Source organism: Harpia harpyja, chromosome 16 (assembly GCF_026419915.1).
Source record: "Harpia harpyja isolate bHarHar1 chromosome 16, bHarHar1 primary haplotype, whole genome shotgun sequence".
Lineage (NCBI taxonomy): Eukaryota > Metazoa > Chordata > Aves > Accipitriformes > Accipitridae > Harpia > Harpia harpyja.
In genome coordinates this window covers 33,515,448-33,539,267 of record NC_068955.1, presented here as the reverse complement: position 1 = coordinate 33,539,267, position 23,820 = coordinate 33,515,448, and the positions used below count along the sequence as shown (strand labels likewise).

At 45.7% G+C, this 23,820-nt stretch overlaps 2 protein-coding genes and 1 long non-coding RNA gene across 5 annotated transcripts in view; 2 read left to right on the top strand and 1 right to left on the bottom strand.

The window, feature by feature from the left end:
- IGHMBP2 (immunoglobulin mu DNA binding protein 2) overlaps positions 1-23,820 on the bottom strand; it is a 45,573-nt gene that overhangs the window by 8,149 nt on the left and 13,604 nt on the right. Inside the window, exons 6-10 of the mRNA XM_052811003.1 lie at positions 23,541-23,741; positions 19,262-19,409; positions 16,741-16,915; positions 5,820-6,002; positions 1,477-1,595 (exon numbers count right to left, since the gene is read on the bottom strand). Coding sequence (XP_052666963.1) covers positions 1,477-1,595; positions 5,820-6,002; positions 16,741-16,915; positions 19,262-19,409; positions 23,541-23,741 — 826 coding nt within the window. The remainder of the gene's footprint in view (positions 1-1,476; positions 1,596-5,819; positions 6,003-16,740; positions 16,916-19,261; positions 19,410-23,540; positions 23,742-23,820) is intronic.
- Positions 71-12,828, top strand: LOC128152603 (uncharacterized). 3 transcript variants are annotated; one of them, XR_008238706.1, is made up of 4 exons: positions 71-287; positions 8,643-8,820; positions 9,515-9,610; positions 12,716-12,828. It is a non-coding gene; the product is annotated as an uncharacterized LOC128152603 (long non-coding RNA). The 3 variants fall into 3 exon arrangements; XR_008238704.1 differs by lacking the exon at positions 71-287 and adding an exon at positions 5,996-7,821; XR_008238705.1 differs by lacking the exon at positions 71-287 and having other exon boundaries at positions 8,355-8,820.
- Positions 21,268-23,820, top strand: part of MRPL21 (mitochondrial ribosomal protein L21) — a 32,892-nt gene continuing 30,339 nt past the window's right edge. Inside the window, exon 1 of the mRNA XM_052811019.1 lies at positions 21,268-21,378. The gene's annotated coding sequence lies outside the window, so the exon portion shown is untranslated. The remainder of the gene's footprint in view (positions 21,379-23,820) is intronic.

Genomic DNA, 23,820 nt, shown 5'->3' with positions numbered 1-23,820 from the left:
TGGGAGACGCACATTTAATCCCCTGCTCAAAATCCCTGAGTTATCGTAGAGAAGTCTTTTTGGCTCTCCATTTGGGGACAAGAGCCCTTCTCTGTTCAGCAGGGCCATGGGGACTGGCATATGGAAAAATGAGAGGCACTTAAATGCTGGTAGGTCTTCAAACAAAAGAAGGCAAAATATATTTAAACTGGTAAAAACTGTCCTTGTATTTTACAGTCCATTTTCCCTGTCTTGCAGAGAGAGGCTTGAAACCTCAGAAATCTGTTGCTGGCATGAGATCTGCACTGGTGAGTAGAGAAGAAAACAAGTGAAACCCTGAAGCAGGCAGCCGTGTTGCCAAATAAGCTCTTTGGCCATGTGAGAGCGAATGGCTAGAAAAGCCTGTGGTTTGGCCATCGGGAAAAGTGCATTGCAAAAACTGCAGGCAGCAGCCAGGCAGGCAGGGGTGGCCATGGGTGAGGTGGCAGGGCACAGGCACCGCACACAGAGATTGGTCCCCTCCAGGCACCGCAGAGCCTATCTAGGCAGTGAATTTACAATCCAGGGGAAGATGTTGCCCTGAAAGAAGAGTCTTACCTTCCCCAAAACCAAGGCTCGCTGTGGCCTCCTAGCAATCCTTTTGCTGACAGCCTTCTGGGCTAAAAGCTCTCCCTAATGCTTTTAGGAGAGCTATCTCCATAACAAGGTTGGGATATGTGGATTGTCAGATGAATCACCAGATTTTGGACAGCCCATGTGCAACACCTCCTGGCAAAGGCCCTCTGTGAGCCTCTTAAGAGCTAGCTAGCAGGTGTGGAGATGCCAGACTAAATCTAGAGGAGCATGAGTAGTAGCATCCCTGAACAGCAAATCACAACCACCTGCCCTGCTGTGTGAGGACACAAAGGAGGTAGCATCATCATTTTCAAAGTTCTCTCACTTTATCAGAATAGCTATGGAGCCTGACTTTACACTCAATCCTCATAATGAAACCTATTTTTTAAGTCAAAAACCAGCAACAAACTCAGTATCTTAAGAAAATTCATGGAGGAGAGCAATATAGGACTTCATGAAAGGAGCAGAGGACTGGGAGGCAATTCTGAGCTACATCTACAGCCTTGCACTCTGCCTGATACTATTTGCCCTGCCAACTTGTGTAAAGCATCTGTCGCAGGGATCTTCCACCCTGTCCTAGTCCACAGCATGGTCTCTGCAAGGGAAAAAGGTAGCCAGCATGGCCACCCACAAGCCGCACACTGTCATCATGGCCCTGTGGCCACTCCGTTCTGGCTCAGAGTCCTTGAGCTTGAGGATTTACAGAGGAGATGATCTCTCAAATAAGCAAGGCTCCCTGGGGACCCCACCTTCCCCCTGCTACCTGCTCTGGAGGGGGACATCTCTGGGATGTGGCTCAGCTGGTGCAGTGGCCAAGCCCATGGGAGGCTGAGGACCTCAGACAATCAATTCTGACCAACAAAATTTTCCAAACGATGGTACCTGGATTCCCCTTAGACTGTTCGTCTTCCACTTCCAGCTCAAACAGGCCACAGCCAGCAGTGTCTATAAGCAATAAGGGAATTGTGGTCTCTTCTGTAGAGGTGACGCCCGGCAGGTCCCTGCACAAGGTATTTGGGAAAGGGCCAGTTAACAACGCTGAAATTATGCCAGAGGGATGATCAGTTATGTTGTTGCTTACTCCTCCCAACAACACTGTAAGGACAGAGGGAAAACATAGCTAGATATTGCTTCTAAGGGACAAGGCTACAGACCAACAGTGGCATCCTGTGGGGTGAAAATGCAGGAAAATTGGCTCTGGAGCTGGTGAAGAATGACAGAAACTCAGAACTGAGGTTCCCCCCTTTCTGTTCTACCAAGCTCTGGTCCCCTTTGCATCTGCAGTGATGCTACTGAAGAGCATGTCATGTACAATAACTAAGCAGGGCCCTTTAGCTCTGGTGGGGTCCTCCGGCTTTCAGGTCCAGGCTCCCTGGGTTCAGTGCCACATGGCAGCCACAACCAATGGCACAGCAAGTCCCAAGAGGCCCAGGGGAGTCTGGCAACGCCAGAAAGCCATATCTGAAAAGCCATTATTGCTCTGCACCATGGGATTGCTGCTTAAATGCTCTCCCAAAATGCAAATGAAGAGCTGAGGACCCCAGAGAGTCTCACAGAGGCCAGCCAGCAGTGCTGAGAGCTTTCCCACCGGCTATGCTACACAGACCAGTTATTGCAATGCAAGGGTACAGTGTGTGGGTGTTAGTGTCTCGCTTAAATGGTCTCGAACAGGAAAGATATGCAGACCTAGGGAGATGTGGCAGCTCCTTTCTGTTTTTTACGGTGTAGAGAGGGAGAAGGAGTGCCTGAAGTATTGCCAGAGATTTGACAGCAGTGCTGTTGAGCAAGAGAAGAAAGTGCAGCACAAGGAACCACAGAGGAATTGGGGTTTCACATCATTTCTAGATCTAAAGCTGTTGCATTAAAAAAAAATATTAATAAACCATATTTTAATACCCAAGGAAGTTGCTAGCTGAATTCACAGCCTAGAAAGAGGACAGACAATGGACAGCAGGAACATAAAGCCTGGAGATGGCAGGAGAGCTCTGAAACAACGATATGTTACTGTATATCACGTACAAATCACGGAGAGCTGTGACTCTGGAGACTCTGCAAATAAACAAGGCAGATGGCAAGCCATCAAAAAGGAAAATTACCTCCAAGTGACAGGCAGGGAAGTGAGGGTAAAGGCAGTTTCCAGTTCAAGACAAGCCCCCAGCTGCAGCCTCTCCTTCCCAGGACTCCCAGCACTGCATGTCTGTTCCTCTGCATTTGTATGCCACCAACTACCCTTGCTTCCCTTGGACTCCGGACATTACTCACTCCATTGACAACAAAAGTCTCCTCTCTTGACTGAAACTCGTTTTTCTCCTGTCTGAATCTATTGCTGTTGTAATGCACAGCTGGGAAGGTACAGAGATCACTGCAGCTATGACAGGGTGATTTTCAAACCATTTTCTCACAGACTGAGTCACAAATTTTAAATGTGAAAAATACTGCTTGCAGCCTCCCTGACTTAATTCTGGAGATGTGTGGGGGTTTCTGATGTGCTTTGTCACCCATTTCAGAAGGAAGGGAGATTTGGGAAGAAGGTTTTGCTCCCTTGGAAATACTCTGCCCCTGAAAAGATACCGCACGAAACCAAAGTATCCTTTTTTGAGATAAGATAGTGGTGCAGAAATCCGTAACAGATCACAGACAAAGCATTCCCAAGTGCCTCCGATGTCAGAGCAAAAGTTGGTAAGGAAATATGAAGTCGTTTGGAGCAGAGCTGCACTTCTTTTTCCAAAGATCAATCTTTGTGCTTCAGGTAAAGGAGATGAGACTTGCATCAACAATGCTGTTCAGGGAAAGGTCATGGCGGGAGTGCAGCCTTACTATCAGACATTGGGGATTATACCCTGGAGAGTCGTTCTGAATGAAAGCCCACGGGTATCAGGCTTTACAAGTTCAGCTGGACCAAAAACTCCCTGCCACAATTTGTAGCACAAGGTGGTTGCACCTGGACCTCATCCCAGCAGTATGTCTCAAGACTGGGACATGCTTCTTCAAGCTTCCCCTCTCAAAATGGCACCGAGGTCACTGTAAATTCAAGGCTAGAATACAATTGTATGGGCTGGCTTTGTCAATACTAGAGGTGTGGCGAGAGCTACAGTCTGGATCACTCCAGTCAGATCTTTCTTCAAAGGAAGAGCTCAAAGTGCTTCCAGCAGAGAAGGAGATCCCCCTCCTTGGACTGTGCTTTGGGACTCTTCAGGTTCCTCACTTATCACCCCCCAGCCCTTCGGAAGGATGTAACAAAAAGCTACAGACCCAGAATTTGTCAAATCCTGTTGCTGCAATTGCAGCTGCAGCCCAGGCTTTGGCTGCTTTCTGGTATGAGCAGGTAACTCCTGTCGGCACCCACCAGTCTTCCACTTCCCTAGGATGCTTCTGCTTATAAGAAAGCTTTTCCTAGAACTATCAGAGCCTAAAACTTATTTCTTGCTCAGGTAAGGGATTAAGCAAATCATTTGGCCTAAGCCAACAAAACACATGAGATGCTCACAAGTATCATGAAGGAATTTTTGCTAGCAACCTAAACATGAGAAGATCATGGTCCAATATCAAGCCCCTGCATTACCTGGTCTTCTAGAGAAACTTTACGTGGTCCAGTGCCTGAACTGAGGATTGCTGTATTCATGCGACATGTCAGTAGGGCTGTAGACTGGCAGGTTTGATTATGAGTTTAGAAACCAGAAACTTTCTGCAGAAAAAGGCCTTGAGCAGGGGACTAAGCTGCACTGCGGACTGGAAAGAAAAACATTCACTCCATCAGCTATAAAAATAACCAGATCATCAGAGTAACAAAGTCACCTAACTTCAGCTTTTCAATTGTTTCCTATATTAACGGTTTCAAGCCATTTTGCCTGGGGTTCTTCGCTAGTTGCTATTTTTAATTTCCAAAGTTAAATGGAAAAACAAGCACGGCAAGGAACACAAACAATCAAGAAGAGCGTTTTGTACAGCACTGGTCCTGGAATTAGGTCTGTATGGCTAAAACATTGCTGAATGAGTCCCATCCAGCTCAGCTGAGCTCCTCCTGGCACGGATGAACCAGCCTTGCCTACTCTTACCTGCAGATCCCACCACACTCACCCATAAAATTATGTATGTATACACAAATGTATATAAACCAAGATAGAAGTCAGCATAGCTTCACTGATGTAAGTTGAACTGAAGCCTCGATAGCCCTGAAGCTTTAATACAGAGCATGCTGACACAAGCAGAAATCCCCACGCTGACTGCAGTGGATGTAGACGAGGGTGCCAGGGCTTTCTCAAACACAAAGCTTGCTCTTCCCATCCAGGTAGTATTCACACTGGTCACAAGTAAGATTATTTTGAAACAAGTAAGACAAAATGGCCTCTCCAGCTATCTCTGTCCAAAACTGGATCTATTATGAATTGAAGAGATTCTAGGGGAATATCAATTTTTCTGACTCTTAAATATTTGCATTTAAAAAAAAGTATTGCTAAAAATACAATAGCTTTATGCAGACAAGCATTGTGATATTTTATGCTTCTCCGAGTCCAACAGAGAGAATTAATGTTTTCCCATCCGCCTCCCTGAACTGCACTGACTTCAATTTTAAAAAGCACCAATTATTGACAGTCACAGTGTGTGTTGGCAAACAACTCCCTGTCCCAGGATGCAATGGAAATGAAATGCTAGTCACTTCCTTTAAATTACCAAAGAAAGGGAAAAACACTGCAGACAAGGAATGGATCGGATGCCATCAGACCTGCCTCAGGTGCTGTCCTGGCAGTAAAACTATCCAAGCCGGAAAGGGAACCTTGCTTTCTGATGTTTATGATGTCAATGTTGGGACCAATGATGGGACGCACACACTGGCCCTCATAATCACATGGACATGTGGAAACACAATAAAAGACTCATGTCTGGTTCTACCCTCAATGAGAGCTTGAGATAGAGAAACACTGCTTGGGGTATGCCCGCTGCAAATCAGGCCTTCATATATTCTCACCAGGTGCAAGGGGATCTTACTTTGTTGCTCATCATACCAAAGGAGGAAACAGAAGTTAACTCTGCATGACTTCTTGTTACATAAGAAAAAAGACAACTCCCGCAATTAATGTTTCCTTGATGAAATAAAGGATGAAACAGAAATGCTATCGCAGGGCCAGGAGGAATGGAAAACTCCATCATAGGGAACGGACAAACCCTGCTTGCAGTGTGATGAAAAGGACATCTCTGCTCATACCAGTGAAGAGCAAGTCACTTACTTGAGCAAATGCTGGGCTACTGATGGGTGAGCAGTGAGCCGGCCGCTGTACATCTCCGAGGAAGCCCACTGCATGATGGTCTGGTGCATTCGGTACTGCATCGTCAGCATCTTCACTATCTTCTCCCCGTACCTCTCGATGAGACGCTCCATCAAGCTGAGTGAAAGGCCCTTGGCAGCAGCCCTACGTGGGAAAAGCAAGTCAGAAGTGGATATCTGTTCTGAAGTGATGATCTGAGGTACGGCTGTAACCCTCTTTGGACTAAAGACTCAATCAGCATCTCACTACAGATGCAGCCCCATCAGTGCTGCAGCTGGAATTGAATGCAGTGTTGATCAATGCTAATGGTGTTAAGTTGCAATGCTGTCAGAGCACCTGCAATACCTGCTCTGGACCCTTCTGAGCACCCTCGTGTAGCTCTGCTGGTATGGTGTTATCTCCCTGGCCTTCCCACTGTTTCACTTGGGTACCGACAGGTGGTGGAAAGGGAGCAGGAGAAGGCTGCAGGGTCCCAAGTGTTATATTTCAGCGTAGGCTCCCCAACAGGGTGAATACCCTCAGGGATAGACTTCAGCCTTGCATGGAGATCAGATCAGCTTGAACACATCAGGGTGGAGAGATGCCTGCTTTCCCCTTCCCATCGGGAAATGCCTAGGGGTGTTCCCATTGTAATGCAAGAGATGCAAACAGTATCGGCTATCCCTGCCTGCAGCAGTCACTTCTCACACCCAGATCTGCTCAGTGTGGTTGGAATGAGTGAGGATGCCCAAGATCTCTACTTGGGAAAACAGCTCTGGAACTAAAACCTCTTAACTTGTAAGCTCATCCCGTCAACATCCTTAGTCACAGTGCTCATAACAAGCTCTAGATACTGCATCTGTCAGTGTAACATTACACTCATGTTACTGCAAGCTCAGCAACGGCATTAGAATCACCTAATGCATTAGTATCAGAGCTCAACCCCAAATCTTGAAGCGCTTGATGTCAACAGAGCCAGACCTTGCTAATGTTTCATCAAGACACTTGCCGCTCAAGCATTCTCATTACTCCTTGGCCACTCACCCCAGACTAACACACTAATGCATTTCAGCGCTTATTGCTTTATTATCCATTAAGAAAACCAACACTCCATCACTTTCTGGCAAAGGTCCCGTGCTTATACTTGTGCCACAAATTAATAAAGCTCCTAATGAAATAAGCCTTTCAGGAGCCTAATTGCTTTCTCTTTGCCGTACAGAAAGGGTTTGTTAGAAGCATCGCCTAACGGTACTGTCTGAGGAAGAAGAACAAGAATCGTTGTACTTTTTGATTTTGTGTTTTGAGCATTTCAGAGCATAAAGAGTTTTCTCATACTGTGTGTCCAGCGCCTTGTACAATACTGTGGTTCATGGTGAGGCGTTCTGGTTGCTACCAGAACACAATGAACAAGCACAAAGATGATGAAATGATGATAGAGAACAGCTCGGGAAAATTATTTCCGTCAAGGCTAAGGGGCACAGCACGCATCCAATTACTGCCGTGGGAAGCATTACATTACTACAAGGCACCACAGCGAGTGTCTTGTTTGCTGTACTGGCCAGCCCTGTCATGTTAACAACAGGGCACTTGGTAAATATAACAAGAGACTGCAAATTCATTAAAACTGCAGAAGAGAAAATTGAGGGTAGATCTTTCTGAGAAGTTGAGTCTCATTAGCCCTCCTTCTTGCTAAATCACAGAATGCAGCACATGGGGAAAAAACGGGTCATAAACTCTGAATGGACACAACTGCAGGACATCAGAGACAGTGCTGCTTTTTCAAAGGCTGTTGTAACGTTAACAAGCGTTGAACACCACATACAGGCGCAGAAGCCAGGAGGAGGGTTGGCAGGTTTGCAACAAGGACATTGTGCTTTACGGAACAGAGGTTTCCAGCTGTGCTGTGCATTTTGCTGCTGATCATGAACTGCACTGAGTTTGGCCATGAAGCCTTTACAGCTTCCCAGCCCCAGCGTTGCTACTGGTATGGCACAGATATACTTACAGAGGTCTTTAGGGTCCTAGCTGAGAGCATAGGAGAAAAGCAAGGGGTGGATGAAACAGCAGTCTGTCAGAGGTGGGCTGAGTTTTCAGGAGGGGAAGGGGATTAGGTGGGGTGAGGGGAAAGAGCAGGATGTGGGGCTGGGGAGCTCGTTCCTGTTATCGGGAATTAGCTTTTCTCCTTCCAGGCTCACAACTGAATGAGAAGGCACTGACAGCCTGATCCTGCCAGCTCTGCTCTGCCCCACGGGGTGTGCTAAAAGGCAGCCTTGATCTCCTGGGCAAGGAAGAAAGGAAGCAGTTTTAACAGGGAGAGCTGTCTGCACTCAGGCACAAGCACCTACCTGAAATAGCTGTTCCCTTAAGAACAGTCCTTCCTCCAGTGTGACCAAGGAATCTGGAGATTCAGAGCCCACCTCTCACTCGGTCTTTGCCTAGAGCATGACCACTATCACCAGGGTAAAAACGCTTCTGGTTCCTTCCACCAGCCATCTCCTCCTGACAAGCTAATAAAAAAGTAGGTCACGTTGTGTCACCCATAGGTGATCTGGCTCTCAGGGCCCAGAGGCCACCATGAGGCTTTAACTGCCCTGACCAGCCTCAGCTGGGACCCACACCCTCTGCCCATGGGCCCCATTTAAGCTCAGCACTGGCCGTTCAGTCCCTGCCTGAGTTATGTCCTAGCTCGGTCTCCCAAAGGGAGAGATCGACGGACCTTGGATCTATGCTGCAGGTCACTTTGATCCAGTCTTTAGCTGTATCTTCTAGGTGGATCCTGGACCCACATCATGGCTTTGTTTCTAGCCCGCCTCCTGATGGGACCCCCTGGATGGATCCCGGACCTGCTTCATAGCTTGCTGGAGCTGTTGATGAAGCCCATTACCAGCCCTTGGCTCTGCCCACTGTCCTCAGACCCCATGGGACTGTGTCCTGTTGATGATGATGCCGCTCCTGGCCTTTGCTGCTGCCAGACACTGGCTGTGTAAGTCCTATCAGGCAACTTAACTGAGAAGTGAGGGATACCATAGTAAGGTGCTCTCAAAGTCTTAAAGGGATGCAGCAGGCTTAGCAGCCTTACCAACCAAAGGTACCTCCCATTTGCTTTTGTCTTTTACTCCCCTCCCTTGACTCACAAATTCTTGCAAATCTAAGAGCAAGCCTAAAACTGTTTTTCATGCAGAACTGGCAAGAAAACCGTGGTGTTTTTTAACAACAAATATTCTCAAGTGTTTCTTGTAATGATATACAATAAAGCATGGGGGAGGCATTAAACCTCACAGCAAGCCTTAGAAATAGTGCTCTTCTATACACTAACCGCACAGTTTCCACTGCAGGGATCTACATGAGGTTATACACTGAATTAATAATGAGGATATTAAACTGCTTGCAAATACTTCACCTGTTAATAAATTTCCTATTATTTTACTGCTCAATTAATTCCTACGATGGTTGATTTCTATGCCAGCAAAATCATAAGAGCACTGAGCAAAAGTTTTTTAAGTATCAATTGCTTTAGAGAAACTAAATTGGGATAGGAGGTTGGACAGACAGAATCACGCATCTGATGCTCGGGAGTATCTACTTTAAAGTACCTAAAGTAAAGCTAAAATTACTGACATAAGCCCACAGTAGCCATTATTTGCTGCTAACCTGGTTTCACCTTGCTTCACATGCAGGAAAAGGCTGTACTTTGTTTGAGTGCATCTTCCTGGGGTGGGGGGTACCAGGATAGATCCCGATGAGGGAGGATGAAGCCCTGCTGCTCTTCACAGGTAAGGCTTCCTCCTCCAGCTCTTAGAAGAAATGCTACATGTTAACAGAGATAGCTGTAGCCAAGTGGAACCAAGTATTTCAAAGGCTATTGTGCCCACTGTGGTGTGAAATATCCTTTATGGGCTGGGTGTGAGGAGTCAGCCTGCCATGTAGATGTCAAGAATAATCATTACTAGGGGGAACAAATGGGAAGTGTTTCCCATGGAGGGATGGAGCTGTGCACTCAGTCATGTTATATCTTTTCTTATTCATCCTCTGGATAGCTGGTCTCCTCCCTAAGAGACAGAAGGAGACATTGGTGTGACTCTGATTTCTGCTGTACACCACCAAATTCAGACAGCAAAGTCTGGAGAAGGATGTCACTGTGTTTTCCTACCTCAAGAACTCTGCATTAAGCTCTTGGATGGCAAAAAACAGGCTGAGGCTGTTGTGGACACACAAAGTATTAGCTGTCCTTTGCTTTGTGCCCTAGGCTTTTCTATCCTGGTGTAGGTTTAAGAGGTTTCACAAATAAGTAAAGTAGTACTAACTGAGGCTGTGCAGAACTCCCCCTTTCTCTGGATATTGTGGATTTTTTTTAGTCCTTGCAAATATGATGGAGGAGGGTAGCTTGTTCTTTCCAGCTGTGGAGGCTACCAAAGAAAACCAAGGCCTGACACTTGCTCTTCAGTGACAAGGTGAAAGCAAATCCATTTGGACCTGATATGCAAATCGGCAAACTACTGAGCATGGAGGACTACCATGTGGATTTGGGATGGTGGAGACATCCAGATTTACTGCTAACAAACAAGACGGCAAAATATTCCGGTGCTTGTCTAAGAAACTAGTTGAGAGCAAGAGGTCTGATAAGTATCTGCAGATATCTGAAGAGTGTAAAAACAAATTAATAAATCAAAGCCCTGACGTAGAGACAAATTAATTAGGATGTCAGAAAAGGATGGAATGAGGACTAAAATGAAAACAAGGAAAACAAATGTTCCTGTCAGACAGCAGAAAGTGTCCTGGCATTGAGAGGCCCCCTGGGACCCAGCCAAAACCCAGCAGGAGGCTTGAAGCTGATGTCCGTGAACTTTGGAGCGGGCTGCCAAGAGGGGAACAGCAGGGGACTGGCATTTGCCATCACTTGGAGGTCTTTCAGAAGAAACACATCCAGTATGGACAAGATGTAGGTGAATGTACTGTAAGGTGTGTGTGGGGATGCCCTCTGCATCCTGACATAACTCCAGGTATGTCAAAAAGCAAGCAAGAGGAGCATCCTTCAGACTCTCCACCAAAAGTCCCTTAACCTCAAGTGGAAAAAAACCTGATGATAATAACTGATAAATGCTGAATCCATGGAGGACGAAGCAGATAACAAGAAAGTAGGTATACCCGACAGGGCCCAGCTCCCTGAGCTGAGCACAACCTGTGTGGAAGCCTAGCTGTCTGATCGCACTTGCAGTATGGCTCCTACAAAGTATCAAAGTATTCCTGTTTAACAGAGGCTTCCTGCTTAACCAGGATTAACTTCACATACCACAGTAACAGATGATCCTTCTGTCAGCCCAGATTCATCCAGGCTGACTTTAGACCCTTCACTGAGGCCCCCAAAATAGGAGTCCACCCACTTCAGGTCTGCTGTCAGCAGTGGAGGAGAAGGGGAAGGCAGGCGGAAGCGTTTTGAGTCCTCTGCATGAATCATCCCTGGAAATAGCTTATCGTTTTCCATTAACCAAAGAGGAGATGGTAGGTGATTCGGTGCCTTAATTAGATCTCTGGAAGTACCTAACAAGATGGAGTTAGAGGGAATCTGCCTTTGTGTTGCATTTTGCAGCCTGCTGGGACTGTGAAAAGTGCAAAGTGGTGCTCTCCAGCATCTGCTTTATTTACATCGTGCAGGGGGACGGGGCTGTAAAGAGGAAAGCTGTGTTATGTGCCTCGTTCGATACAGCAAATGCTTTTACTTGGGCAGCAATTAAAAACACGGCCAGAGTTCAGATCTGTAAGAAAAAGAGCTAATAATTTTTAAGGGCATTTATCTGAAAAGTAATTGGATTTCTCAAATAAGTTGTTCTAATTGATCAAAATTTGTTAGCTTTTGCATTTAATTAGGAGGCTATTGAGCCAAACTGTCAGCTGCTCCAGCTGGACCTCACTGCACATCTTTTCCATCACAGCCTGGCTGAGGGGTTTCACTAGACAACAACAGAACTTGAAAGAAAGAAACTCTTTTCTTTCAGCATTAGGCAGTTTTGCTTTCTACCAGGATAACACCTTTCATTCCAGGTATTTTCTACAGGACAAATACTCTGCATTGTGCTATTTAAACGCTTTGCAGATTCAAATGATCTGTTCAAGAGCGCTCTACTCTACAGGGAGTTGAGGGACACGTTGGTAATCTGGAAAGAGGAGAGGGAATTTTTGCTATTCTGAAACAGAGGCTAGGACTAGCGGATAGATTCCAGATCAGTGCCTGCCTGATGAGCACCCACTCTAATTTCTGTATGTACAGTCAATACCTGCTAGTATACCCATCTGCAGTTAATACCTGTGGGGCTACTACCAAGAGCTCCCACTGAGATTAAAGGTAAAGCCATAAATAGCACAAAAAGCTTTATTCTCCACTTGTTTTCCTGCATTCTCAGTCTTCCAACAGTCAGCCACCTGAGCAATGGGCAAAGCCTGAAAAAACCCAGTTTTGAATAATTTTACTTAACAAGATGTCAGCCTTTAGAAGTGAGGGGAAAGACAGGAAAGATGGAATCACAGACAAACACCAGGCTGGGGTTCAAGTCATCTTGCTCAGTCCTAGAAGCCACCACAGGTTTCCTGTATGATGTGGGATGAAATGGGGAGAGTAATCCTTCTTCCCCCTCACACTTGTTCATTCAGATCATAACAGGGACCATCTCCCATTATATACACCATGCCTAACACAATAGGATATTAGCTGGAGTTTTCCAGTGCTAAATTAACTTCAGTAATAAATATAGAAAGTAGGGTTTTCTCTGTTTCCCTCCTGTGTGGCTTGTCTTGTAGCCACTACTCTGGTTAAGTTCATATGATGGCTTTCCCCTGAGTGCAGGAACAAACTCAGGTCTTGGCTTTTTTATCTGTTTTTACAGAGTTGAAGATCTCCCCAGCTTTCACACTTTGACGGATTTGCTTCACATTAGCTAATAGGTTTCAAGAGTTACTTGGGGAACGGAGAGAAGACCGGCTGGCACAGGCAGCAGCATCATAGCAGCTTTGCCTTTTAGGCTAAAACAGGGAGACCTGCCTGGAGAGCGGCAGCATTTGAGAGCACAGCCCATAATTCTTCCAAGTAAGCTGAAGTCAGCTTGGCTTTTTGCACTTTATCTTCCAAAAGACAACTGTCTGCGAGGCTGAGCTCTGGTGACTGGTGTCTGACCAGGACCTGGGTCGTGGACCTGCTGATGCCTTGAGCAATAATTTTGTTTAATGTAGCAAGTTTTTTGGATCATAATTTAACTGGTAAGCCAGGCCGAGATATAAATCTGTTAACACTATTGATTCAGACACACATTTTCTCTGCTTTATTTTATTTTAAATCTATTGAACTTTAGGAAGGGCACAGAGTGACACGGTGTTTAAACATCCCTAAGGTTTCTTGTCCAAAAGGGATTACCCCACAAGAGATGGAAGCTGACCTAAAAACTGACTTCCCTGCACAGTGGAAACTTTCCACTGCGAAGTCAAATGAACTCAAAACTGAGGGAGAGAAAAGCACAACTCCTCGAGCAGGACCAGGAGGAGATCCAGGAGATCTGCAGCAGATGGGTCCTACCAGTGAGGACTTTTTTGCTGTTGATGCCACGATGCAGCACCAGTAAAGGCTTCCGGCATCAGCCATCATGACAGAGCAGAAGAAAGCAGCTGGCAGGTAGTATAATGTTTCTGGAGTGCTTCTGAAGAAAATCTGCTTCATTTCAAAGAGGGGCCAAAACTGACATCAGTTGAGCATTAGACCCATTCACCCATAGTAATGGAGTTGGTATTTCTACTATGTTTTGCCCTTAATCTGACAGTCTTGGGAAGAATAAGTCTCTAGGCTCTGTTCCTGGGGCTGGGCAGCCCTGTCTGCCTCGCTAGTACATAGTTGCTGTCTTGGGACCACAGTGACTGTTTGGTGAGCATTTTCATCCACCTAAAGCTTCCGATCTTGTAAATCAGCATTGCTGTGGCAGGAGCCTGAGAGATGAACAAGTGTAATTCCACAACCAGAAGCGTAAGCAGAGGAAGAGCATCTAACTCCCTCTTCTCTGTTTATTCATAATTTGGAACAACTTACTGGCACAAGCAGAGAGAGGGGTGAAAAAAATCTCAAACCAGTGTCACTGCTCAGAATGGCAGTCGAGATTAATCATGCTGGCCAAGGACAGCACAAAGACTGGGGCATTATGCAGCTACAATACAGTTTCTCTGGTGGAGAAGATGAGCCTTACGCATTACTTAAAGAATTATAACCCTGAAATTAGAAGGAACAAACTGCAAACTTCTTGCTAGTAACCAGTTACTTACTCCAAAAAGTACCTTGCACATCAGGCAAGGAGCTCTTCTCTATTTGGAATAGTTTTGTTATCTGACTCCAGATTAAACCAATTCCCTACTAAAGGAAGCAAGTGAGGCTCTAGCCCCCAACTAGCCTCTGACTGCTTCTTCCCACCCTAGGCTAACAACATCTCTTGGCTCCGCACAGATTACAGCCTCTCTCCAGCTCCCCAGCCTTGGCTAGCCACTTGGCTTCTGCGTGGACGTAAAATTATTTATTCCCAATTTACAGATGGGGAAAACCTAGGCAGAGAGACACAGCTTGCAAACTCACAGTAAATAAACAGCAAGACAAGAAGGGTAGGGGGTTCTGGGTAGGCTTTTTGCAGTTCACCAGCCTAGACACCATCACCAGACAGTGGAGGAGTGTGCTTATCACCTGCCAAGATCTACAAAACAACAAGCATTTGTGCATCTGATAATGGTAAAATGAGAAGATGACACAGTGCCTTAACATTATTTGCACCATCTCTTAGCCACCTGCTGGGAGCCGCTGCCTCCCCTGGATTTTTCATTTCCCTTGTTCAAAATTCAAGGAAGATTATAGATATGTATCTTGCTCATTATTTTTTGGAAGCAGGAGAGAAAGTTTATGAAGTCAGCCCTATTGTCTGCTTCTGCACAATGATGGTTCAGTAATTCCAGATCTAGAGCTAGATAAACATGCACACATTTATATTTTATACTACCCAAAGGCTCCCCAGTACTATCTGGAGTATCCCCCTCGAAGCACAGGCAATTTACACTAGCCACAGATCTCTTCCACAAACTAATTGTTCTTAATATGCATGTTGTAGGTTTTGTGAGGTTTTATGATCACTGTGGTGTGTGTGATAATGCAGCATCTCGGTGGGCCAACTTATAATTATAACATTAATACGTTAAATAAACAAATGTGGAACCACAGAAGCAGAATTTAATAAAGGGAAGAGAAGGCTTGGATTAAACTGAGTATGAGCCTGAATTCACTCTACAGAGCCTGCAATCAGCAAAGAGGAGGTAAACCAGGCCACCCTTCTTGCCAGGAGCAAGGAAACCTCATGTAAAAAACAGATCATCTTTCTTAAAAACAAACATTTTAAAGTTTATATACAAATACTGTTCAGTGAAACCAGAATTTGTGTCTCTGTTTTGTTCACCTTCTGTTTGCTTACCATTTTACTAGTTTGAATGGCTGATGTGATTGTTTTAAACTGTTTTTTGAACAACTTTTCTAACCACTCTGAAAATTACTTCACATAGCAGAGAGAAAACAAAGAATTCAAATACAGTGCTGCTAAGCAAGCAGAATTGAAAAAATATTTCTGCTGATGACGTCTGTCAGGAAAAACATCTGTCAAAATACACACAATTTTGAATAACTCAGTAGTAGTGCATAGCATAAATACTCCTCACTAAAGAAAAAAACCAAAGTGAACAATGCAAGCATTGACTTCTTTGGAGCTGGGGCATGTTTCAGGTGACTGATGGAAGGATGCAGGCAAGCACACAGAAAGCAACCATCAATCCCACAGCAGTACCAGCCAGTACAATACCTTCTGATATCATGCTGTTTACCTCAGCAGTACTTGCCCCTTGCACAGAGGCAATGGCAGTGAGTGGGAAGGTCCACACATTGTTACAACGGCTTTTTGAGCTGTTTCCATGATGCTGCAGAGCTACCCCTGACATTCCCAGTGTGACAGATCATCCTGAAACATGGTTCGGCATGAGTTTCTGCCTGTTCTTCCTGCCTCATTGCACTCACCCTCCCTGTCTGCCCTGCTTTTTCTGGAGAGGATCCTCTCCATTGTGAGTACACAACTCCTAAGTAAATGTGGGACAAGTGCAAAAGGCAATCTCGGAGAAGGCTGGGACTCTAGCTGCTGGATTGTGTCCCTGATGCAGCTTAAAGGACCTCTGCAAAATGAGCACAGCAGTGTTTCAAAGGCAGACAGCTCCCTGTCACTGTCTGAGCAAGTATTCCTACTGCGAATGGATAGGATCTGGTACAGAATCACCTTCTGTTTCTGAGGTTTGCTTTAGCAGCTCTACCAAGGTAACCCAACTAAGGTTGTTTCTACAAAACTCGATCCAATGCGCGGACTCCTGCAGGCCACATCTCTGCTCCCGCACAGATGAGAGCCTCACAGGCAAGGTGCATACACCTTTGAGAATTCCTGGCAACTCCAGAGTGGGGCCAAAGGCTGCCTGTTGGATTGCTCTCCCTGTCTGCAAACTCAAAACCCGTGCAAGCCCAGAAGCAGTTGCCCAGCAGGCACTCATCAGCACAAAAGGCAACTCTCCAGTACCATGCTGACTACACACACTTTGCTATTATGTGGCTCGGTCAGCAGCAGGTAAAACAACCGTCACGTCCTCGTGCGATAAGAAAGCCTGCTCAGATGGAGCCGCATTAAACTTTAAGCAGTGGCTATCAGTAAAACAGGTCTGATGTAGTTCTGGCAGTGTGACCAAACCCAGCTCATGGGGGATACCAATAAATAATCCACATTCATGAAATGTCTTGACACTTGAGGCATTCAGAGGCATTTGGCTGCATAAATAACAGGAGGACCTGGGACTGTAAACTGCTTACTTGTGAGAGATGATGGTGGGGGGAAGCTGTTTGTGATCCCCAGCCAGGATGCACTTCGGAGCCTTCAGCAGAGGTATCCAGCAACTGGCTTCCAGGGCCTGAGCACACTCATCTATCACCACAAGATCAAAGTGATTTTCAGGAAGCAACTTCAGTGGGCCATCAGAGGAAGCACCTAATTAAAGGAGAAGGTGCACAGCTTAGCAGGGAAGCACAGAAGAGCAAGCAACCTGTTTTTAAAACAAAGCACACACGCTTTAATTGTGATTGAGGGAGGCATGTAAAATAATGTTTCTTTGCAGATTTAGAAATTCAGCTCTGTAGTCCTTGCCAAATACTTATACATTTATATGTATACGTCAGAATTGTTTTTGCCAATTTCTGTTTGTACTTTTTTGCCCTGGCATCTGGGCCCAAAAGCTTCCAAGTATCTTTGAAAACAACAGTGAAACCCAGATGACAAACAGAACAATATGCTCAAATACTTCACCCAGAGCAGGAGCAGAGCAAAAGCACTAATGAACACCCACTTTCCTTCTGCCCTGAAATTCAAACAAAATTTCTCACCAACCAAAACTGAAAGGATGACGGACTTGAGATTCACCTTGCCTGATACACTGAGGGACACCCCAAGAGGGAAAGATCAGCTGAGACCCTGACTCCTCTACGCTGCTGACCCCGGCTGTGCTACTCTGTCCTTCCTCATGGCAGTAGGAGAAGGGAAAGCATAGGAGACTGTCATCAGACAACGATGGCAAGGCCTATTTTTTTACATCAGCTGTCCATTTGTAATGTCAAACAAATAACCCTTACACACATCTTACTATAATCCAGACATGAACCGATATTGATCCACGCATTGATCAGAACTGTGAATTTCAGAGGCATCAAAAATATCACTGCAATTCATAGAAAAAGGGATGTAAAAGGAGGAGAGGAGGATTAAGAAGCCAGCATGCCAGACAAGGAGATTCACAGCGTTCACAGAAGGGTTTTTTCAAAAGCTCCCATGCTATTGCAGTGTAGCTCTGAAAGCAGCTCTGATTGAGGTGATTTTGATTTGCTACTGTAAATCCTGCTGCCTCTACAGCTTTGCATCAGTTCAGATGTTACAGTTTGTCAACTGAGACACCGTGTTTTCCTTTAAAAAAGTTTTTCCCAGCCTATATGAATCCACTCTGGTATCAAGGGGCATACAGTTTGAACTTGACTTTTGTAATTTTGTCACACTGAAGGTGGAAAAGAAGTAAGTAGAAAGGTTCTCTCTATCTAAAAAAGACTGCACCAATGTGGCATGCAGCTGTGCAGATGATTTTCTTCCCTTACAGCCTTGCAGCTCGACTTGAGTTTATCGAACTCCCATTAAGTAAAGGTCACTGGTGTCCCTGTGTGTTGCCATGATTAAATTCTCTCTCTGCTGAACCTAGCAACAGAGCAGTTTGGCTTCCATAAATAATAATTCCCATCAGACTATGTGGTTTCAGACAAATACCAAGATTGCTTAATTGAGGAAAACACAAAATCCAAACCCCTTGTTTGTCTACGACCTTTTGCTGAAGCAGAATTGCACAGACCTCCACACTGGCTAGCAAGTCCCAGAGTCCCAGGAGCAAATCACATCTGATCAACACAACGGTCAGCACAAAATACCAGTTTTACTGAAAAAAGGAAACCTTCCCCTGTTTTTTCAAGCAAAGTTAAAAGAAGTGAGGTGCCGGTTCCCAGCAAATAATGCACTGGAAGGATTTATCTTTCCTTTAACTTTCGCACTAGTAACTTGTGAATGCCCCATGAGGTTCTTTTCTATGACCTAAAATTATTGATGTTTCCCTTCAGCAAATAATCCCTGAGCAACCAAATCTGAAGATTATAAGTAGGCCCTGGAGTATTACACATCTGATCTAGAAAAGCACTTTAGCATGTGTTAAACTTTAAGCACTTACATTCCCCTTCGAGCGCAAGGGTACTACTTTCCTACTTGAGATGCCGATGTGCCTACATGCGCTGCCTGATGAATACCTGGAACTGTTCCCTAAATCCCATGTCATTTACACCACTTGGGCAACTTACAGAGCTAGCCAAATACATGCAGACTGAGACCAGGCTATGGAAACGTGCTGTATTCAATCAGTCACAGAAATTATCCAAGCAGGAAAGCAATTCCATGTGACTTATGAAATCAATAAGCAGATTGCACACCTCCAAAGCACTTGTTTACTCACTTAAAGCTCAGCTCCTACTCAGAACTAACACAGATGGGCCACATTGGCTCACACCAAAGGCCCTTCTAGACCCATATTCTTTGCTAAACAACAATATCACGTGCCAGAGTGTAAGCAGGGGGAATCCCACTGTGTAGGAGCTTGAAAGCTTGCAGCAAACTTGACTGAACTCCCAGGAGTTTGGAGCAGGAAGACTAAGTCTCCCTCCTGTCCTGGCAGGATGCTGCATTGCAGGGCACATGGTTTAAGTGAGTCCTGGCAAGTAAGGTAAAATACCAAAGAAAAAGAGGATCTTGCACCTGTATTTGTAGCAAGGACAACACTGGCATGGGTAAGGGCTGCAGCCATGGCAGTTTCTTCTCGTTCCTTCAGCTCCTTTCTCAGTGCCTTAATCTCACTGAGAAAATGGCTCCGCTCTCCCTTGTCTTGAGCCTTTTTGGTTTTTGCCTATAAAATAGAAAAATCAAGATAGAACAAACTGTTTGTAGTCCTAGGGATATGTTCAGCTTCTCACATAACCAAAGAACCTGGATACAGCATGGCTTCTCTATGTCCACCATAATACATTGGCTCATCATAATCAGTCCCACAAAACCTTGGTTTCTCTTCCCTCTCCCTGCCAGAAAGCCCCTTCCACAATCAGTATTGCTTGAAGCATAAAGAGTATTTCTGTCTATGCAAAAGATGAACTATGTCAATATAGCCCCAGGCTCTGAGCATGAAACAGCAAAATGAGAATATCACTGCCAATCAGATCATCTGGGACCATCAGGAGTAACACCATCACTCAGGGTCCAGACAGCAATTTCTCAGACTTAGTTGGTCCATGCTTAAACTGCTCTGGCTGCATATTTTGATAGTCTTGAACTGTGAGCATAAAGTGTTGAAGAGTAACTCCCTGTCCTTAAATCCTTTGTTCAGCCCTTCCTGCTCTGCCCTGTACTTTCCCAGTGCCCCAAAGATCAGCAGGGAGGTCAGATGCTTCAGTCATCTGATGGCTGAGACTATGCACCAGTCAAAGTATCTGGGCACAAAGCAGGGACTAATGTATAATGGTAATTAGGCTTAATGGGAAGAAGGGTCTTGTGCCTTTGCTGGGTGAAGAATTGGGACTTCCTATCTCATTTTGCTCTGTTGCTCGGAGGAAGCAGGGATCCTCTGGCTCCAAATGACCTTGAAGCAGGAGGGCTCCCCAAGTTGACTGCGCCATGTCCAGCCAAAGTAGCAGCTTTGCATTTTTAAAAAGGCGTTTCTGAGTTGCTGTAAATGATTCAGAGCAATATCTAGACAGGCGCATGGCTTTTTTTAGCAACGCCTATTAAATATATCTAACACAACAAATCATCACCACTGGTTGCTAGCGCTTCCCCGGCTACAGACCAGCAGCTATGAGATAACAGCCAAGCTATCGTTCACTGCAAGTCACCTTGAGAAAGCTATACGCACTTAGATTATTTCCTAGGAGGTAAGGCTGATGACTTGAGAAGGCTGAAAAGGTTGCAGACAGAAGCTTTTATAAGCTGCCAAACCAACATGACCTGATGGTTCCTATAATCATCCTCTGTATGGATGGATTCTCCAGTGTCTAACTTGGTTCAGCTCATATTGTAGCCTTTTCCCTAGGAAAGACATTCATGTGTCTCGCTCTTCTACTCAGCCACCTGTTTCGTTAAACTTGTAGGTATTTAATACCTGTGAAACCTCTACAAGTGTGTCAAGTGTAGTTAAAATTGGCTGACAGGCTCAGAAGTTACAGGGGAGGGATCACAGACAGATGTGCAGATAACGTGATCACACAGGCATCTTTTCCTTAGCTTGATCTAAAAGGACAGGGTGGGCGCCAGTCCTGATGATAGTCACTGAGCTGAAGGAACAAAGCAGATTTGCAGCCACTTCTCTGTTAGAAACAGAGGAAGATTAGAGAGCAAAACTGATGGTGCCAGTAGGGCCAATTTTAATGTCTGTTCAGCAAAAAAGATCTAGTTAGTAAATTAACAACAGCAACTGTTCTCTGGTGACATTAAGATCCAAACATCTGACTGACTCTCAGCTCTAAAAGCAGCTAAGGGAGCAGGGAGCCCAGTCCAGAATTAACAGAGCACTGCCAGTCAGCCCCAAGGATAGTGCTTGGGACACTGTGAGCCTGGATCCCACTGACTCCTCGTTAGGGCTCTGTGGGTGCCAGCAGGCTCTAATTTTCCTGACCTGCCTCGTTTGGGCCCCCACCCACACACTCATTGGTCTGGGAGTGCATTTAAGGCCAGACTTTGTTTCTTGCCTGAGCTATAGGGCTTGTGCTCTGGTCTTGACTTCTTTCCTGGGTTGACTGCCTCATGACTCTGGACCTGTCTGGTGATCTGGACTGCTGGCTGATCCTGCTCAACATCACTGGATCTGTGCTACCTTTCTTGCTCAGGTACTGTGGGACTGCACCCTTGTTGGTGCAAATATCCAGAAGCTGATGTCCTGGAAAGCTTGAAGCCTGAACAGGTGAGGGAAGGAGACACAAAGGGGTAGAAAATGTGCAGAGAGCAAGGGTTTTCACTTATATTACTAGTTCTCCTGTGGTTGGGGGTAGTGGTGAAATAAAGGAGTGAGAAGAGTCAAAATATGGAGTGGACAAAGGAAGAAATTATTACAGGGGCAAGTAGGGGATGTTGCAGGGGAGAAACTGAGGCAGGATGAGAGAAAGATGGGCCAGGACCTCAGAGGCAAGCTCTCTGCAGACCAGAAAGAGATGCTAATGAGTCAGACACATCTTCTGTGAAAGACCCTATCACAGGCAGCTCAAAGCACTATTGTTATGCAAGCTGAATTGCAGCAGTATGCTAGCTCTTGGGTTTTTGTTTGGTATTTCAGGGCAGAACAAGCCTTGGTGGCCAGTCCCTACATACCCCTTGCTCTAGGGAGGAAGCATATAGAGACTTTAATGCTGAAGGCTCTGCTTTCTCCTTAATATCCCTTCCACTATGGAAAATCAGCAGTGGAAAAAACCTCCTCTCAACTTTTGAAGTGTCTCCCAAGGAGAGGAAAGGGAAAATTAACCACTAGGGAGAAAGATGCAAAATAAATTAAGAAGTAAAAAAGATTCTGTGTAGAGCTGTGACTACAACCAGGTCTCCATCCCAGCAGATAAGTACATCCTTCATGAACTTGCCTCTCAGCCACAAGTACAACTTTACCCAGCCCTTGGACACTCTCTCCTTCCCTTACATTATGTGCAAGAACAACTTGTCTGCCAAGTGACTTCCCCAACTGCTCAGCAACAGAAACACTGGATGATGCATAACCACATTTGGGAAAACTGAAGCTGCTGCCATAATGGTGGCTACAGATTAATGTTCATGGAGTTGAAAGCCATGTTTGGTCTGCATCATTTAAAGTAAACGCGCAGTGCCTTACTGAAGGGCAGGGCAATATACTTGGGCAAGTATGACACAACATGTGTGCAGGGGTATGAAGATGCCCTCCTGCATCTCTGATCAAGACAGTATCTCTCTTGAGCTGGATGCATCTGCAAAATGGCTTCTGGACAGTGCTGCCACCAGGAGGGGGAGGAAAAAACCTAATTGGTATCAAAACCTATCATCTGAAGTAAAAGAGCTACTCTGTAAATTAAGTCTAGGAAAATTAGGTTGTGAAAGAAGAAATTAGGGATGCATTTTTATAGTGCACTCTGCTTTCTACTTGAGGTGGCTGAGAGTGGGAGGGAGTGTCAGGACAGCCAGACATCTCGTTAGGAAGTGAATTAATGATGTGAATGTTTCTCTCGCTCTCTGGTGAAGAGGATTGCATGAACAATGCCAGACAGATAATCTAGAGAGCAGGGCACTGCAGCATCTCCCCATGCAGCAGTAATGACTATGATTTTGCCACCAATGAGGAATTCAGCTAGGAGGAGTTCTACCTTTAGCCCCTTCTACAGCAGATGAAGATGAGCACTGGTGGCAGGTGACCAAGGAGGCTCAGGCAGCCCCTGGTAGACAGGCTTTCTGTGAGATACCTTGCCAGGCTGGATGCCTTCCCCGTTTCTAAAACCGCCAGGCTTGCAACCCAGTTCCTTTTTTCCAAGGCCAGGTTAAATGCCTTCCCATCAGAGTAAATGGGATTAATCCAGGCCACACACATCAACTGCCACTTAGTCCACTGCACTATGCTATTTTTTTCTTTCCTCTCTCCTGAAGTGGCCTTTCTACTGTTGACTGACCACAGAGGCGCTCATGCCCACCAATATTCTACCCCTGCCTGGATACAGTAAGAACCAGACTGGGAGCATCACTGTGGGCTCATGGTGCCCTGAATCCATGAATACCAGGTTCAACCCGGGTGCAGGCTGGCTGCACCCTGCCTATGGCTCACAGCAGGATTAGTCACTGTGACTTGCCTCTAGCCACTGATTTTGGGGCAACCCAGAGCACCTGGTTGTAGTGGTTCTCTTCTAAGAACACGCAAGAAGTGGCAGAGTCGTTCCTTAGTTTTAGAGACAAAGTAGCTTGCCTGCCTAGCAGATCAGGTACTGCTAATCTAGAGAGCTGGCATTCAGGTAACCCACACAGGGCATGTTGCAGGGACACGTACAAAGGCCTGGTCGATGTCCTTCCTGATATCTGCTACTATCTGGGCATTGTCGCCACGGGCCAAGACTGCATCCAAGGAATGCTGTTGGATGGGCTCCAGCAGGCGAGCAGGGTGCCCAAGCCGCAGGATGCGGGCTTTGTAGCCAGCCAGCCTTTCCACCAGATTATCCACAGCAACATTGGAAGGGGCACAACACAGGACCTGTATGGGGAGAAACCAAGTGCTTGTTACTGTCAAGGACACAAAAACACTGGAGTAACAGTGTCCGAGGAGGGAGACC